This window comes from Hylobates moloch, unplaced genomic scaffold (assembly GCF_009828535.3).
Source record: "Hylobates moloch isolate HMO894 unplaced genomic scaffold, HMol_V3 SCAFFOLD_2, whole genome shotgun sequence".
Taxonomy (NCBI): domain Eukaryota; kingdom Metazoa; phylum Chordata; class Mammalia; order Primates; family Hylobatidae; genus Hylobates; species Hylobates moloch.
In genome coordinates, this window is record NW_026652277.1 from 77,849,506 (window position 1) to 77,867,868 (window position 18,363).

Consider the following 18,363-nt stretch of genomic DNA (forward strand, 5'->3'; position numbering starts at 1 on the left):
AGTCCTGCAAGCTCCATTCATGGTAAGTGCCCTATAAGGGTAACATTTATCTTTTATGCCATATTTTTATTGTACTTTTTCTACATTTAGATACACAAATACAACTGTCTACAGTATTCAGCACAGAAACACGCTGTACAGGTTTGAAGTACAGAAGCAACAGGGTATCCTATATAGCCTAGGTTCATAGTAGGCTATATCATCTTAGGACGTTCATAAGACAAAATAGCTTAATGACCCATTTCTCAGTGACTCACAGCTGTAATTTGTTAGAGCAGCAACTGAAAACTAATACATCAGGTGTCCCCAACCCCCAGGACAGGGACCGCTACTGGCAGTGACCTGTTAGGAATGGGCTCACACAGCAGGAGGGAAGCAGCACACCAGTGAGTGTTACTGCCGGAGCTCTGCCTCCTGTTAGATCAGCAGCAGCATTAGATTCTCTCAGGCACATGAACCCTATTGTGAAATGTGCATGTGAGAAATCTACGTTGTGTGCTCCTTATGAAAATCTAATGCCAACTCCCACTGCCACCACCAATTTTTGTGGAAGAAAAATTGTCTTTCACGAACCAGTCCTTGGTGCCAAAAAGGTTGGGGACCATTGTAATACAGGAAGAGATTTCTGTTGTTTTTCCTTATTATTTACTGGCTTATGAAAATTCTAGAGCCACTGTAAAGATTATCACTTACACTGTAAAGATTATCACCTACACTGTAAAGATTATCACCCAGCGCGGTGGCTCACGCCTGTAATCCCAACACTTTGGGAGGCCTAGGTAGGCGGATCACGAGGTCAGGGGATCGAGACCACCCTGGCTAACACGGTGAAACCCCGTCTCTACTAAAAATACGAAAAATTAGCCGGGCGTGGTGGCGGGCGCCTGTAGTTCCAGCTACTTGGGAGGCTGAGGCAGGAGAATGGCGTGAACCCGGGAGGTGGAGCTTGCAGTGAGCCGAGATCACACCACTGCACTCCAGCCTGGGTGACACAGCGAGACTCCATCTCAAAAAGATTATCACCTACACTAAAAAAATACCTAGGCTTTATGTATGCCTCTTTAAAGGTCACACACTTAAGACAACAAACTACTCAATCTGATTGAAGAATCAAAGAAAGCAAAAAGCTAAATCCGTATTCCCCTCAAAATCATACGTTAAACAAGCATCAAGACTAAGAAAGTAAACGAGGATAAACCTCTCAATATGCTGGCTTCCATATTCAAACATGCCAAATTTCACACTTTATACATAGGTAGCACACACTGGCAGTGACTTGGTTTTTTGAGCAACTAAAATAAATAGTATAAGGCCTTCAAACTTTGAGATTCAGCCATTGTTAGAAATTAGTGTGTCTCCTGAAAATTCACACTCTGGAATCTTAACCCCCAATGTGATGGGATCAGGAGGTGGGGAGTTTGGGACGTAATTAGGTCCTGAGCACAGAGCCTTCAGGAATGGGACTAGTGCCCTTACAAGAGACACAGATCAAAGTCTATGGTATTCTTATTATAGCAGCCCAATCTGACTAAGACATCCATCAAGAATGTTTTGCCTCGGATGATTATTTCTCCTCCTTATTTTTTATCACTACTTTGTACAACGATCATAATACACCAGAATAACAGTAACAGCTAGCACTTACATAGCACTTATTCTGTACCAAGCAGTATTCTGAGCACTTTATTCTTATTCACTTAATGTAGATGCCCACTAATGAGACAGTTACTACTTTAGTAGCTTTTTATGGATGAAGAAACGGAGGCACAGAGAGGTTAAGTAATTTTCCAAGGTCACAATGTAAATGGCAAAGGGAGAGAGTTTGAACTCAGGCATTTAGATTACAGAATTCATTCCCTAATGACTGTGATATACTGCCTCCCTAAATGGGGAAAAAAGCCCCCTGAAATGTTGCAAAGGTATTTTTATAACTTAATAAGACAAAAAAAGTTCTTATTGCATCCAAAAATAATGTCTTAATCAAAAAGACAAAAAAGTAATACTAAAAAGTATATATTTCTAGTGTTTTTTTCTCATCTATTCAATTTGGTTCTCTAAGCACACCACTCCTCATTTCTGTAAACATTTAATTAAGAAAGCTTTTGAAACATACAAAAATAGAATGACGAACTCTCATGAATACTTAATGCTAACCACCTGCCCAAGCCAGAGTCTACTATCCTCACTCCACCTTATTTTGAAATAAATGCCCAGTATCATAATTCATCTGCAAATATTTCAGTATGTACTGAAAGATCAAGTGCTTCTAAAAAACATAACCACAATACTGTTATCACACCTAAAAAATAAATATTTAATACCGAATATCTAGTTAATAGTCAAATTTCCAATCACCAGTTAAACATATCTTCAAGGGTTTCTTTGAATCAGGATCCAGGTTAGCATCACATAACAGTGATTGGTTGATCTGTTTCTTAAATTTCTCAATCAATATTAGTGGTTCTCAATCAAGGTGATTTTGCCTCTCAGGGACAACGGACAATTTCTGAAGACATATTTGATTTTGTCACAACTAGAGTGGTGCTACTGGAATCTAATGAGGCCAGGTAAGCTTCTACTTACAGGGCCTTACCTACAGGACGGTCCCCATTATAACAAAGAAGTATCTAATCAAAAATGTTACTAGTGCCAAGGTTGAGAAACCCTGATTCCCCAGGTTCCACCTGGTTCTTTTTTATTTCTTACATTTAATTTATTGAAAACATTAAGCAGTTTGTCACAAAAATCTTCATGTGGGTGGATTTTGCTGACTATATTCCAGGTATCATTTGAAAGGTTTCACCACACTTTATTTCTTGTAAACTGGTAGTTAAATCTAGAGTCTTGATCAGATTCAGGTTTTGTATTTGCTTTTGGGTTTTTGTTTTTTTTTTCTTTTTTAAGGCATGGGGTTGGCAAGACTATTTCTTGGATAGTGTTGTATTTTTCTATCAGGAGGCACATAATGCCTGGTTGTATTCTTTTTAGTTATCTGTCAGCCACTGAGCCTTGATGCCTAGATCCCAATAGCTTATCAGGGATTGCAAATGGTAGTATTTTAACTCCAACATTCCTTCTTCACTCATTAGCTGGAATATTATTCTAATAAGAACAAACTCATCTATTATTTGATTACCTAATAGCACAGTTTATATAGAAAAGGCAGAATCAGTTGTTAAAGTGAGTTGGCTTCCTAGAATCCTCCAACAGTAACGAATTTTGGTTGTTGTAGTAGTAGTAGTAGTAGTAATCGTCTTACAAATTCATGGATTTAGATATAATTGATACGTATCAATCCACTGAAGTTATTCTTGTTCATACTCAAGTTTCATATCCTTAGCCAGCCAGTGGTAGCATCTTCAAGTTGGAACCTGAAACATGACCCAATCTTAATGGTTTCTGATTAGTAGTTTGCTATGGATTCCAAGCTCAGTTTCAGGCCAAGAATCAGGCATTCCTCCAAGGAACTGGTTCTTTTAAGTAGGCTGCTGTCACCTTTTTGTTTTTTTTAGCTCTGGAACATTTGTCTAATTTTAAAAATATTCCCAACCATTTTTCATTGGGTTTTTTCTCTCTCTTGAAATTCTTATTATTTGAATTTAGGCATGTTTTTCTCTCTTCTCTACATTATTTAACTTTAATATTTTCTACTTTTTAATTTCCTTCTTGTCTCCTGGGAAGTTCTACAACCAGTTCTCATAATTAATGTGTAAATTCTTCTGTAGTTTGATTTTAATAAACCTACTACTCTTCTCTTTTAAATCTTCTCTAGCAGTGTTTGAGAGTTAACGGCCTATGCTGTTCTCCATCTCGTCCTCTTTATTATTGTTTTCAAAAGCATATATTTGTAAGTGTGCTTCATGTTTGAAAATGTAAAAATACTAGTCTTGTTAAAAAAACTTCAGCTTTAATTTTCATTATAAAAAGTTAAAGGTAATATATAGAAGAAATAAAATCAACTAAAATAACTACATAATCACAGAGTAAAACATGTATTCTCTTCAAGATTTTATTTACATTTTTAAATTCTAGTTAGAAAAATAGACACTACATACAAAGAACTTTTATCTTGCATATTTGCTTAAACATTTATCCCAAGGGTCTTCATATATGGCTGTTCTTCAAAATAAAATGCTCAAACTAATTTTAATGTGCTTAGTGCAGTGCCTCGAACACATAAGTTCTGTATAACTGTTTATTATGTCATAGAATGGTTTATCCCATTACTAAGTCGAAATTAAAATATAACCATTTTCTTCCTGTAGCACATTGTAGTGGTTTCTAATTCTGCAATTACCATCAATGATTCAATAAATAACTACATACATTCAGCACCCCTCACTCTGAACTTTCAAATTACTTCCCTGGGAAAAATTTCTAGAAATGAGATTCACAGGTCACAGGGTATGAATACTTTTCTAATAATTTCCATTAACTCAGTAACTATAAAGTGTCATTTGGATTTAAATGTGTATTCCTTTGAATATTAGCCAGATTACACACTTTTAAACATCGATTACTCAAATTTCCTTTTGTATAATAAAGGCATTACAGTTTAATAGGTAACTGCTATTAGTTCAGTGATGATATTTCATGTTTATCCTCATTATTAGTTATTTTATTATTATACAGGGACCATCTATGCTTTTAAAATGTGTTATTTTCACTCATAATAATAATTGGAGGCCTATAACATTTTCAGTTTGAATTAACGAATATTGTTAAATTATTTTAAATCATGATTCTAACTATACTGACGTAGTAATAATCTTTGACTTTCATATGTATCTTTTCCTTGCCTTGCCTAAATTTGCCCTTCTTTGTTAATATAAACTCAAGAGCCTTCACAATTTTCCCCTCCTTTTTGAATTTACTTTAAGTTTGTTGGTAAAGAGAATCATTCTGAACGTGATACTTTAGTAGCACAATTTCAGACTCCTGAAATGTCAGATACTGAGAAATGTTCCTTAGGTATATTTTTTAACTGCTGGTATAATGTTAAATATTCTTAAAATTTGGTGCTTTTCAAATTCTATATTCTACCATTTTCAAACTCAGACTACAAATATTTTATATATATATATAAAATATTCCTGTTATACACACACACACACACACATATATAAAACAGACCAATGTTGCAGAGGTGTATGTCTCTAAATGGGGGTGAGGGTGGAAGAAAGGAGATAAAGAGAAAGAAGGAGAAGATAGAAACTGACTCACCTTGAATCTCATTACAACTTCAGCCAGTAATATTGTTACATATAATAGTATATTATTTAGTACTTATTGAAGCAACTAGCTCTTATTCCTGAGTCTATTGCTAAATAGTCAAGTAGTTTTTTTTAATAATCTCACTCATTTTTATTTACTTTTTTCTCAGGTTACTGTTTTATTGATATATAATAATTTTACATGGTACATGTCACATTTTAATACCTGTATGCAATGTATAATGATCAAATCAGGGTAACTGGGATGTAAGTGATTTTTGAAGAAGTCTTTTAACCCATTTCTCTACTGCATTATCATAGAAATGTGGAATTAGATTTAATCTCTATAATCCCCCCCAGCACTAAAATTCTAATGATTTGTTTGCAAACCTATATTTAAGATGTTTTTAAGTAAAGAACATTTCTTAAATTTCTGAATTTCAAAATACAGTGCTATGCAGAGAACAGATACTGTCAAATAACTGTTGGCTGGTTGACACTAAACAGATTTAACAAATAAAAACCTTTCTCTGTGTGGTGTAGTAATAGAATTTCATTTCTGAGAAAACAGCATTTTAATGTCTCATCAAATCCAACAAATCAGAGTTCTACCAAGAGCGAAATATAAATATATAAAAAAAGTACTCACCAATATATCCTGGCCAACATGCTGCTTTCCCTTTTCTTCTTGTGGCCCTAATATCAATTTCCCAGTAGAAAAAAAGGGTGTATCCAATGTCTTGTAGACCTTCAACTCACCATGCTTAACAAAAAACTGATATGTATCTTGCGGCCTTATAAGATCTAGGAGTAAAACAGTAATACGAATATAAAACAACAGCAATATTGGTTAATGATATAACATATACACATATATATAATAAAGAGTTATTTCTGGATATAAATCTGCCTTAGAGAGAGAGAGTTGTTTCAGATCATTAACTCTGGAGCTAGAATGCCAGAGGTCAAATCCTGTCTCTGTCTTAAAAGCTGCATGACCTTAGGCAAGTTACTTAAGCTCTCTCTCACTGTGCCTCAATTTCCTTTTTGGTAAAATGGAATAATACTAAGTTCATCTATTCGATGTTAATGAGCTGCTGTGAGTATCAGCGAGTGAGTATGTGTAAACTATTTAGAATATTGTCTGGAAAAAAGTATGCAGTTGGTACCAGCTGAATGAGTATCAACGAGAGTATGTGTAAACTATTTAAAATATTGTCTGGAAAAAAGTAAGCAGTTGGTACCAGCTGAATAATAAGAATGGCAGTATTATAGGAACTGAGACAGAAAATAAAATTAGCTGAGATACAAAAAAGAATTCTCTATTTTTAAAGTTTAACATAAACCACAAATGTATCATCACCATGCCAATAGATTTTTTTTCCTGCTTGACTAATAATTTTTATTAGGTAAAGTTTGTGAGAAAGCAGAGTTCTAATGGTTGCTCATAAATTACTACCTCACTTACAAAAATTTCCATTACTTAACAAACCTTTCCAGATCTATAATTAATAAATTATTCTGTCATCAATGTCTGAGTCTGTTTCTCAGGATATTTGGGAATGTTAGTGATCCTACAGACTACATGATATAGAAATATATATAGAGAGAGAAATATATATATATAGTAGATTCAAGAAACAAATAAGAAATGAACTTTTGACAACACTCACGATAACCTGGCAGAGTACAGCAATGCTTTCAGTTAAGACACTAAACAAAACTCCATACTTCTAAGCTCTATTACCAAATAAATAATCTGCATATAGAGATACCTTTGCTAAGGTGTTAAGATATTAAATGAAATCTATTTTCATGGTCAAAATTTTAAGTAGGAGTACCATTATTACCACTTTTCTTTTTTTAGAAATTAACTAATTAGTTTCATTATTATTTTTTTTTTGAGACAGGGTCTGGGTCTGCACGCCCAGGCTGAAGTGCAGTGGCATGATCTTAGCTCACTGCAATCTCCACCTCCCAGACTCAAGCAATTCTCCTGTCTCAGCCTCCCAAGTAGCTGGGACTACAAGCACCCACCACCATGCCCGGCTACCATTACTGCGTTTTAAATTGTAATCCATAATCTATCCATACACATCCTTGGGTTTTAATAGCCTGTAGAGATAATTTTAATATTATCAAACTTTGCAGCACCAGCTTTAAGGTTAAACCTGGCATTTGTACAACTGATTGATGCCCTTGCTAGTCATCCTCACAAAGGATTCATATCCCAGGTAACATCACTGTCATCTGTAGGCCCAGAAGTTTGTCTGTGCCCTACCCACAATACCTGCCTGGCTTCATGATAAGAGTATCCTTGAATCTGCCAACTATCTATCTACAATTCCCCATAAACAGCCTCTGTTCCCATGTGTCCTCCTAGTCAAAGAAGGCCAAGACCCTGTTGGGGGAGACGACATTCCTGATGGTAGCACTTGTGCCCCAGAGGACAAGTCCAGGGTGTTAAGTGTCCCCTGGAGCTCTCTGACATCAATATTCCCCCACAGTTGTCTTCACATAGGCTGCTCATTGGAATTAGACTCTCTTCTGGACTTTAGCACTGACAGAATTGGGGAGAGAAAGGGAAAGTAGACAGGCCAATCATCAAGCAAGCAATATTTTCTTACAAGTTGTTTAATTAAGTATTTTCAGTATCATCCCTGATCTTACCCATGAGAATAATCTCTCTTGTTTCTGGGTCCTTTACCCTTGTTGGCTGCAAAGGATCTCCAAGAGGTATACCTAGATTTACCATTAAGTTAGTCTCTGCAAAAGAAATACCATTGAAATACAAACTACTTACTTAAAATTATTCTCAATCCCAAAAAGTTCAGTACAAAATATAGCTATAGAGAAGTTATAAAACTGTCAAACGCATAAAAGTCTCTTCCTATTTATAAATCACTCTGATAAACAAAAATTCAAACTTAAAAACCCATAATGATTTAATATAAAAGCAAACACCCTAAACTTTCTATTTTCTGTAAGCCTTAACATGTAAACTCTTGTATCATCAAGGTATTAAGTGATGTTTTGCATAATCTCTAAGTGAGATAGAGGTATATAAAACACTTTAGAAATGTCTACGTTAACCATAGTTTGGGCATAGGAATGGTGGGTTTCATTTGAATGGGCAATTTACTCATGAAGAAATGTATAATATGCAATTAATAATTTTTTAAGAATAAAATTAGCTTACTTTCCATTTGGAAGAAAGTAGACATTAAAAAAATGAATTTTACCTATGGTATTATTTCTGAAGTTTTGGGAAGTAAATTTCATATTTTGCAAAGAGCTTCTTCTCAAAGTACTCCTATTTAAAATAAAATCTAAAAGTTACTTTCAGAAATAAGTTCATACTTCTTTCATCGTTATCAAGACAGATCCTTTTCTTATTAGATTTTTTGTCGACTTTTCCAGTATTTTCTTTTGCCTTCCTTTTAGACGATATTGTGTCTGGAGATAGTATTCCACCAATCACGAATCCTCCTGAAATTTAACAAAAAAAGTAAAATATACATGGGAAACAGAAAATCTTGAAACAAAACTCCTTAAATTTAATATGGCACATTTCCTTTCAAAGTACCAAAGAATATACATGTCTGCAGCTAATAGTTAAAATAACACAAATACCAACCAATTTCATTATATCTCTACCACCCTAAATCAGAGGCTGATAAAACAGGACTAGATGATGCAACATGATTAGATGTTCCTATTGCTCCCCTGAAATCAACAGTCATCAGCGGAGGCTTTAAAAAAAAAAAGGAGGGGGGCTAGCAATGAACTATTTATAGAAATCCACATGAGTTTAGTCCTTTGACTTAGATATATCCATCAAAGAAGGAAATATGGCCAGGCACAGTGGCTCACACCTGTAATCTCAGCACTCTGAGATGCCAAAGTGGGAGGATTGCTTGAGCCCATAAGATCGAGACCAGCCTAAACAACATAGCAAGGCCTCATCTCTACAAAAATAAGAAAGAAAATAACTCTAAGATTAACACTATACTTGCTTGCCCACCCTACACTACTTTGTAGAAAACTGTAAGAAAATGGAAAATGGTTAATAGGAAAAACAATGAAAACTATTTACCTTTACCAGTTACAATTTTCTCACGTTCTAATCTAATGCTTTATATTATGCAATTGGAAATCTTGTCAGATGATACAGGAATAACAACATTCAGCTACCAAAGAGAAAATATCAGCACCTCTACATTAATCAGACAAAAATGAATTTAAATCCTATTATCAAAATTTAGGGGGGTGATGATTAAGTAAGGTAATGTATATAAACATGTAGTGCAGTCTCTGGCACATAGTAAACAAATTTTTTATTGATAGACATTATAACATAAATAAGTTTTACCTGATGGCCTTCCTTGATAATCTATTCGCTCTCCTCGCCAGTACTCCAAAGGTTTCAAACGTGTTCTCTTGGTCCTGCGAACATTTGGTGTGTTGGAGGGCAATACTATAAAAAGATGTCAGACAAAAGTGTATACGTGGTTTTTAGCCGATGGTACTTAGCAGTGGAAAGACTGCCTTTTAGAACACGAATGCTTTATTTTTTAGAACATGAATATTTTTCTAAACAAAAGACTAGAAAAAACATATATTTATGCTAACAATTAAAGAAATGCCAATGGGACGCCGGGCACGGTGGCTCACGCTTGTAATCCCAGCACTTTGGGAGGCTGAGGCGGGCGGATCACGAGGTCAGGAGATCGAGACCATGGTGAAACCCCGTCTCTACTAAAAATACAAAAAATTAGCCAGGCGTGGTGGCGGGCGCCTGTAGTCCCAGCTACTCGGAGAGGCTGAGGCAGGAGAATGGCGTGAACCCGGGAGGCGGAGCTTGCAGTGAGCCGAGATCGCGCCACTGCACTCCAGCCTGGGTGACAGAGCGAGACTCCGTCTCAAAAAAAAAAAAAAAAAAGAAATGCCAATGGAAAAACAGGCTACCAGATTGACAAATACTTAAAAATTTAATAATACTCAGTGTTGACAATGTTAAATGTCCACTCATCTTATCTGAACAATGCAAAGTTCTGTATACTAAATTGAGTGTGTTGGCTTATCTTCAAATTCCCATGTTCTTACCTACTTTTTGTTTGCTAAAGCTGTGCTGAAGCTAACGAGAAGTTGCCTACTGCTCTTAGGCAGAATGCTCAGTGTCCCCCTCTGTAAATACTGAAGCCCTGCTCAGGACATTTTTATTTCCCTTTCTCTACTCCTGATTCATCATTTCACCCCAAGACAAGCATTAAGTATTGAGAGGTATAGCAGTCTCATCACATAGGCCCACAAAATACTGACAAGATCTAAGTTCTTGAGTAAGGCAATGAGAGAAAGCTTCACTCCCATTGGTAATCTCTGAGTATAAGTGCAAGAGCACTCACAGCCTCAAATAAAGGGAGAAACATAGAAAGCCACACAACATCACAGAAAGGTGGGAACTATCATGTATCTTGACTGGCAAATATCTCTTTGGGAACCATGGATTGTTCATCTTTACATGGGCCTCTCCATGGGTTCCACAGTTCTTAGCTTTGTCTACTTACTACCCTAGCTACTGCTTTGTCTAGGAGTCAACTGGATTAAAGTGGAAGGAGATGCTGTCAAGGAAGCCATCTACCTGGTAGTTACAGTTTCTTTGATAAAATTCTCCAACCTAGCTTCACAGCTAAGGGAGGATCATGCCCCCTACTATGGGGCAAAAAGTGAGAGGGCAATAGGATTTATAAATGGACAACAGACTAACTCAGTGGCTTGTGGGTGACTTACTATGAAATTCATAAAAACTAAGTGCATAATTTTAATTTATCTGCCAATTAATCCACATAATTGTATTTCTCCTGCTTAAGAAAAAATAAGTTATATTTAGAAAGAGAAACTTAATAAAGGTAAATGAAAATATTAAAAAAGAAAAATATTCTTACCTAGTTTGTGATGGATTCTGTTCTTTGGTATCACTTTAGATTGTTTTGAGTCATCTACAAAATGCAAAAGATAATATCATAAGAAATGACTGCTAATTCCATGTTAAATTAAAATGTGTTTCCTGGTCAATTTCAGTATGACTATTTTAAATAAAGTTTGACCTGATAATATATTTTATTACTCCTTTTGCTGTTCATTGTTCAACTACAAAAACTAAGGAAAAGAACTATTTCTCTAGACTTTGCTACAATGAATACATTGCAAGTTTGTCCAATCCGCCTTATTTTGTTGTTGTTCTGTTTTGTTTTGTTTTAGGCCTTTAGCAGCCTGAAACCATGCTTCTTAGTTTCTGTCTCTGGCAACAAGTGGAAAAGAGGGATGAGGAAGGGGTTTTCTTGGACCAACCAGAAAGAGAAACTAAGAACTCATGATTGTATTCGCTCCCTTGGACGTCCCTGGTTTTTATTCTAAAGAGTGTAACAGTTAAAAACAAACAAACAAAACAAAAAAAACAGATTTTTCTATTGCTCATGGAAAGATGAAATAAGCCACTTGTGGATAAAAATGTAGGGCCTGATAATGGATAATTAATGTTATTTATGAACTATCTGTAACTTTCTCTTTAAAGTTCTAAAATAGTGTAAGTGTACTGAATTTAGCAGTGTGCCAATAAGCTTAGAGGTTCTCAACTTTATGGCTGTCATCCCTTCTTTCCCTTTCTATGCACAAATGTTCTGTATCAAGAAGCAGAGTCTCGTTCCCTTCTCCTTCAATCTCTACTGGAGTTAGTGACTTGCTTAACTAATAGTATGCAACAGAAATGATGTTCTGGGGCTTAAAAGGCTAAGTCCTAATACAATCTACAGGTTCCATCTAGAAGTCTTGGGATCTCACTCTAGGGGAAGACAGTAACAATATGAAGATTAACACAAGACTGCCATGCTGTGAGGAAACTTAATGTGGCCACATGGAAAAGCCACATGGAGGAAAAGAGATGCTTGGCCAACCTCAATGTCCCAGCTCTTCTAGCTGGGTCCAAATATATAAGTGAGGAAGTTACCTCGAATGTCCAACCCATTTGAACTTTCAGATGACTCCAGCCCCAGCAGCTTGCATTTAACTATAAATTCATGAGTGTACTCAAGTGGCAATTACCCAACTAAGCCAAGTCAATTCATAGAACCATGAAAGATAAATCAATCATTGTATTAAGCCTTTAAGTTTTGGGGTGGTTAGTTATGCAGCAATATACAACTGGGACACAATGTCCATGAATCGCCTAAAACTGCAAATACAATTTTGTATGAAATATATACCTTTTTTCCCTAAAAAGTGGGTCTGAGTCCATGAAAGCAAACAAACAAAAAAAAATTGTTAAGAATGATTGAATTAGATATTTTATAAAATTGCTGGTTTGGAAGACACTTCAGTGATCATAACATCTAATTTCCCTGTCAGAAATAGGCAAATCTCTAGACATCAGAAGTAGATTAGTAATTGGGTAGGCCCAGGGAAAGGAAATGAAAGTCGGCTACTAAAGGGTAAAGGGGTTTCTTTTTGGGGGTTATGAAAAGGTTCTAACACCGATTGTGTCAATGACTACATATCATTGATCTGTACACTATAAGTGGATTAATTATATGGTATGTGAAGTCTAGCTCAATAAATCTGTGTACCCCCCCGCCCCACCCCCACCCCCAAAATCCAATTTCCTATGCAGTCTCCCCTAGAACAAGTAGAGGTCTCATCTCTCTTGGAAATTCTCCTGTGACATTGGGCCTCGGAGGCAGCGTCAGAGTCATATAAGGAACCAAAGAAACAAGTAAATATACTGAGGATAATAGGAGTCAGGTTTCTCACTATTTGAGAAGAGGTTTATAAAGATGGAAAAGGGGAAGTCGATGTTGGACTGGAAATGGGGGTAGTAATGTGAACTTATAATAAATACAGGTGGCCGGGCGTAATCCCAGCACCTTGGGAGGCCGAGGCGGGTAGATCAGGAGGTCAGGAGTTCGAGACCAGCCTTACCAACATGGTGAAACCCCATCTCTACTAAAAATACAAAAATTAGCCGGGCATGGTGGCACACGCCTGTAATCTCAGCTACTCAGGAGGCTGAGGCAGGAGAATCACTTGAACCTAGGAGGTGGCGGTTGCAGTGAGCCGAGATCACACCATTGCACTCCAGTCTGGGCGACAGAGGGAGATTCCGTCTTAAAAAAAAATTTTTTTTAAATAAATAAATAAATAAATAAAAATACAGGCATACCTCAGAGATATTGCCAGTTCAGTTCCAGACTACTGCAATAAAACAGATACTGCAATAAAGCAAGTCAAACAGTTTTTTAGTTTCCTGGTGAATATAAGTTATTTCTTTTGCTGTTTTGTTTTGGTTTTTTGAGACAAAGTCTCTGTCACCCAGGCTGCAGTACAGTGGTGGGATCAAGACTCACTGTGGCCTCAACCTCCTGGCAGCAAATGATCCTCCCGCCTCAGCCCGCCGAGTAGCCGGAACCAGAGATGCACACCACCACGCTCAGCTAATTTTTGTATTTTTTGTAGAAACAGGTTTCTGGCATGTTGGCCAGGCTGGTCACAAACTCCTGGGCTCAAGTGACCTGCCTCGCCTCCCCAAGTGTTGGGATTACAGGCGTGAGCCACCATACCCAGCCAAAAGTTATGTCTATACTATACTATAGTCTATTAATGTACAAGAGCATTATGTCTAAAAAAATCAGTGTATATACACCTTAATTTAAAAATATTTTATTGCTAAAAATGCTAAAGATCAGCCAGGCATAGTGGCTCATGCCTGTAATCCCAAGACTATGGGAGGCCCAGGAGGGTGGATCACTTAGAGGCCAGGAGTTTGAGATAAGCCTGGCCAACATGGCGAAACCCCATCTCTACTAAAAATTAAAAAATTAGCTGGGTGTGCTGGTGCACACTTTGTAATCCCAGCTACTCTTGGTGGCTGCGGCATGAGAATCGCTTGAACCCAGGAGGCAAAAGGTTTCAGTGAGCTGAGATCGCACCACTGCACTCCAGCCTGGGTATTAGAGCAAGCCTCTGTCTCATTCTCAAAAAATAAAAATAATAAAATATAAAAATGCTTATCATCTGAGCTTTCAGTGAGTTTTAATCTTTTTGCTGGTAGAGTATTTTGCCTTATTGTTGATGACTGCTGACTGATCAGGCTGGGGTGTCTGTGGCAGTTTCTTAAAACAAGTCAACAATGAAGTTTCTCTGGAGAATATAAAATGCTGTTGTATAGCATTTTACTCATAGCAGAACTTCTTTCAAAACCGCAATCAATCCTCTCAAACTCTGCCGCTGCTTTATCAACTAAGTTCATGGAATATTCTAAATCCTTTTTTGTCATTTCAAGGGTTCACAGCATATTCACCAGGAGCACATGCCAACTCAAGAAATCAGTTCCTTTGTTCTTCCATAAGAAGCAACTCCTCATCTGTTCAAATTTTGTCATGAAACTGTAGCAATTCAGTTTCATCTCCAGACTCCACTTCTAATTCTAGTTCCCTTGCTAGTTCCACCACATCTAGTTACTTCCTCCATTGAAGTCTTGAACCCTTCAAAATCATCCATAAGGGTTGGAATCAACTTCTTCCAAACTCCTGTTAATATTGATATTTTGACCTCCTCCCATGAAACACAAATATTTTTAATGGCATCTAGAATGGTGAATCCTTCCCAGAAGGTTTATTTACTTTGTCCAGACCCATCAGAGGAATCACTACTCGTGGCAGCTACTGCCTTACAAAATTTATTTCTTAAATAATAAGACTTAGAAGTCCAAATTATTCCTTGATCCATGCATGGGCTGCAGAATGAATGCTCTCTTAGTAGGCATGAAAGCAACATTAATCTCCTCATCTTTGTCCATTAGAGCTGCTGGGTGGCCTGGTGCATTGCCATGGATGTGCTGTCACCCAGGCTTTGTTGTTCTACTAATAGAGCAAAGTAGATTTAGCATAATCCTTAAGGACTCTAGGATTTCTGGAATGGTAAATGAGCACTAGCTTCAACTTAAAGTCACCAGCTGTATTAGCCCTTAACAAGAGAGTCACAGCCTGACCTTGGAAGCTTTGAAGTCATGTATTGACTTCTCGTTAGCTATGAATGTCCCAGATGACATCTTCTTTCAATAGAAGGCTGTTTTGTCTACAGGGAAAATCTGTTGTTTAGTAAAGACACCTTCAATTATCTCAGCTAGATTTTCTGGATAACTTGCTGCAACTGCTACATCAGACCTTGCTGCTTCACCTTGCTCTGTTATGGAAACAGCTTCTTTCCCTAAACTTCATGAACCAGCCTCTGCTAGCTTCAAACTTTTCTTCTGCTGCTTCCTCACCTCTCTCAGCCTCCACAGAATTAAAGAGAGTTAGGGCCTTCCTCTGGATCAGGCTCTGGCTTAAAGGAATGCTGTGGCTTGTTTAATCCTCTGTCTAGACCATTGAAACCTTTTCTGTATCAGCAGTCAGGCAGTTTCCCTTTCTTATCATTCGTGTGTTCACTGTAGCACTTTTCCTTTCCTTAAGAACTCTTCCTTTGCATTCACAAATTGGCCCAGCTTCTGCCGGAGGCCCAGCTTCTGCACTATCTCGGTTTCTGACATGCCTTCCTCAGTAAGGTTAATCATTTCGCGCTTTTGATTTAAAGTGAAAAATGTGTGACTCTTTCTTTTGCTTGAACACTTAGAAGCCATCGTAGGGTTATTATTGGACTAATTTCAATACTGTGTCTCAGGAAATAGGGAAGCCTGAAGAGAGGGAGAAAGATGGGGAACTGGCCAGTCGGCAGTCAGAGCACATGAATTTTCTCTTTCTTATGTAGGTGTGGTTTGCGGTGCCCCAAAACAATTACAATAGTCATGTCAAAGATCACCTGATCACAAATCACCATAAAAGACACAGTAATGAAAAAGTTTGATATACTGTGAAAATTACCAAAATGTGACACAGAGACACAAGGTGAGCACATGGTATTGAAAAAAAATGGTGCCAATAAGGCTTACTCAACAAAGGGTTGCCACAAACCTTCAATTTGTGAAAAATGCAGTATCTCCAAAATGCAGTGACACAAAGCACAATAAAACAAGGTATGCCTGTATAAATATAAATATAGAAATAGATATAGATGCCTGTATTGTATATGGTGTGTACATATGTGTATGTGTGTGTGTATATATATCTATTTCCTATCTCTGTACACTGAGAAAGACCAGAAGCAATGGTATCCCAAACAAGGATCACATCAAGTGCCCAAATCTTGGTTTCTAAATGCCATCTTCCACTAAAAAGAACCAGGTTTCCTGGAGCAGTAATTGATCCCAGAGCTGGGGTAGGAAAAAGACTGGAACATCTTATGCCAAAAAACAAAGACAGTATTCATAGAATCATGACAAAAGCACACAGAGACCAGCTGAAAGAAAATCCAGTGACCAAATCTATCACAATTCAAGTATCATAATAAATGGTCAAGATTTTACAACCCCATGGCATAAAATAGTAGTAGTCCATACTGATATAAATGAAAAGAATCATGAATAAAATAATTGGCATGGGGGAGAAAAACTGGCAACTAATTAATGTGGAAGGAATTAAAGAAACAGAAAATAGAAAATAATGTGGTACCATCATTAGTGACTGATAATTCAAGCGGGAGTCTTGAATGTATGTTAAGGTTGGTGAATGGAGGTTTGACAAGAAACAGGCTACTAAAAGAGTATCAGAATATCACTCCACAATAATATTTATCAATTATAAGAGAAAAGCGTGTCTTTACAGTAGAGAAACCTGGCAGACAATAACATGAACAGGTGATCAGGATTGATATCATGTCAGCAGGGCATGGTGGCTCACATCTGTAATCCCAGCACTTTGGGAGACTGAGGTGGGCAGATCACTTGAGGTCCGGAGTTCGAGACCAGCCTGGCCAACAAGGTGAAAGCCTGTCTCTACTAAAAATACAAAAATTAGCCAGGCATGGCAGCATGTGCCTGTAATCACAGCTACTCAGGAGGCTGAGGCATGAGAATTGCTTGAACCTGGGAGGTGGAGGTTACAATGAGCTGAGATCACACAACTGCACTCCAGCCTGGGTGACAGAGCAAGACTCCATCTCAAACAAACAAAAAGCAAAAGCATCATGTAGATGGGTGAACGTCGAGTGCCTCCTGTGTGATGCACAAATTACATCCCCTAACTCCTAACCCTACAGCATCATTTCTGTAGTGTTCCTGTCAATATGAATGGCACACATTTGATCATGAGTTAAGTTAGGGAAAAAAAACCAAGAAACTGTTCCATGTTGAAGGAAACTAAGGGACATGGCAGCTAAATGCAGTCCACGATCCAGGACCGGATCTGGAACCGGGAGGAAGAAGAGACACTGAGATCCAGGAAAAGGAACTGCTGGTGAAATTTGAATGGAGTCTGTGAATGCATCTGTATTGTATTAATGCTGATTTCCTTATTTGTATGGTTTGAGAGTAGTTATAGCCTTGTCTTGCTGAAATACATTATGGGGTATTTAAAGGAAATAATATATCATGTCTATAATTCCCTCTCAAATAGTTCAGAAAAGAGATGAATGATAATAAACGTGTATTTATTAGAGGAGGCAGGGAGGGAGATGGAAAAAATGTTGTAAAATGGGGACAATTGTGAAATCTCGATGAAGGGGATATGCGATCTCTGTATAAGACTGAAATTATTTCAAAATAAATTATTTTTTAAGTGACTAACACAAGGGACGACTCCTAAATTTCAAAGATTAAAGGATCCTATTAAGTATGGAGATGGAAGAAAACAGGCTATCTACAAAGGAGAGTAAGGCTGCCTTCAAATTTCTACTCATAAGCATTAACTCTCATGAAGCGAAATAGCAATAGGGTGATAGTTCAAAGAAAAAAGATCATGACTCAAGATTATGTTCTCTATTTAGCTGGTAGTTCATCGTGTTTAAAAAGAAAAAAAATCCTGAGTCCTTGCTAGAATATGTGAGAATGTCTACCAACTTTACAAAGAAGTAACAAGTATATCTGTTGACAATAAGTATATATATATTAAACAATTTATTAAAGGAAAAAGTACTGACACAGTGAGTCAAAAACAATTCAATCATATGCTGTTTCTTAGCCACTTTTAATTCTCTAATAAAAGTTAAATAAAAAGATAAGAAA

General features: G+C 37.0%; 1 protein-coding gene across 3 annotated transcripts in view; it reads right to left on the bottom strand.

The window, feature by feature from the left end:
* CENPC (centromere protein C) overlaps positions 1-18,363 on the bottom strand; it is a 100,672-nt gene that overhangs the window by 38,345 nt on the left and 43,964 nt on the right. For 2 of the 3 annotated variants that reach the window (XM_058434678.1, XM_032151820.2), the window contains exons 13-17: positions 11,159-11,212; positions 9,586-9,690; positions 8,574-8,702; positions 7,884-7,979; positions 5,863-6,017 (exon numbers count right to left, since the gene is read on the bottom strand). In XM_058434678.1, coding sequence (XP_058290661.1) covers positions 5,863-6,017; positions 7,884-7,979; positions 8,574-8,702; positions 9,586-9,690; positions 11,159-11,212 — 539 coding nt within the window. The remainder of the gene's footprint in view (positions 1-5,862; positions 6,018-7,883; positions 7,980-8,573; positions 8,703-9,585; positions 9,691-11,158; positions 11,213-18,363) is intronic. The other variant, XM_032151831.2, reaches the window with a different exon arrangement.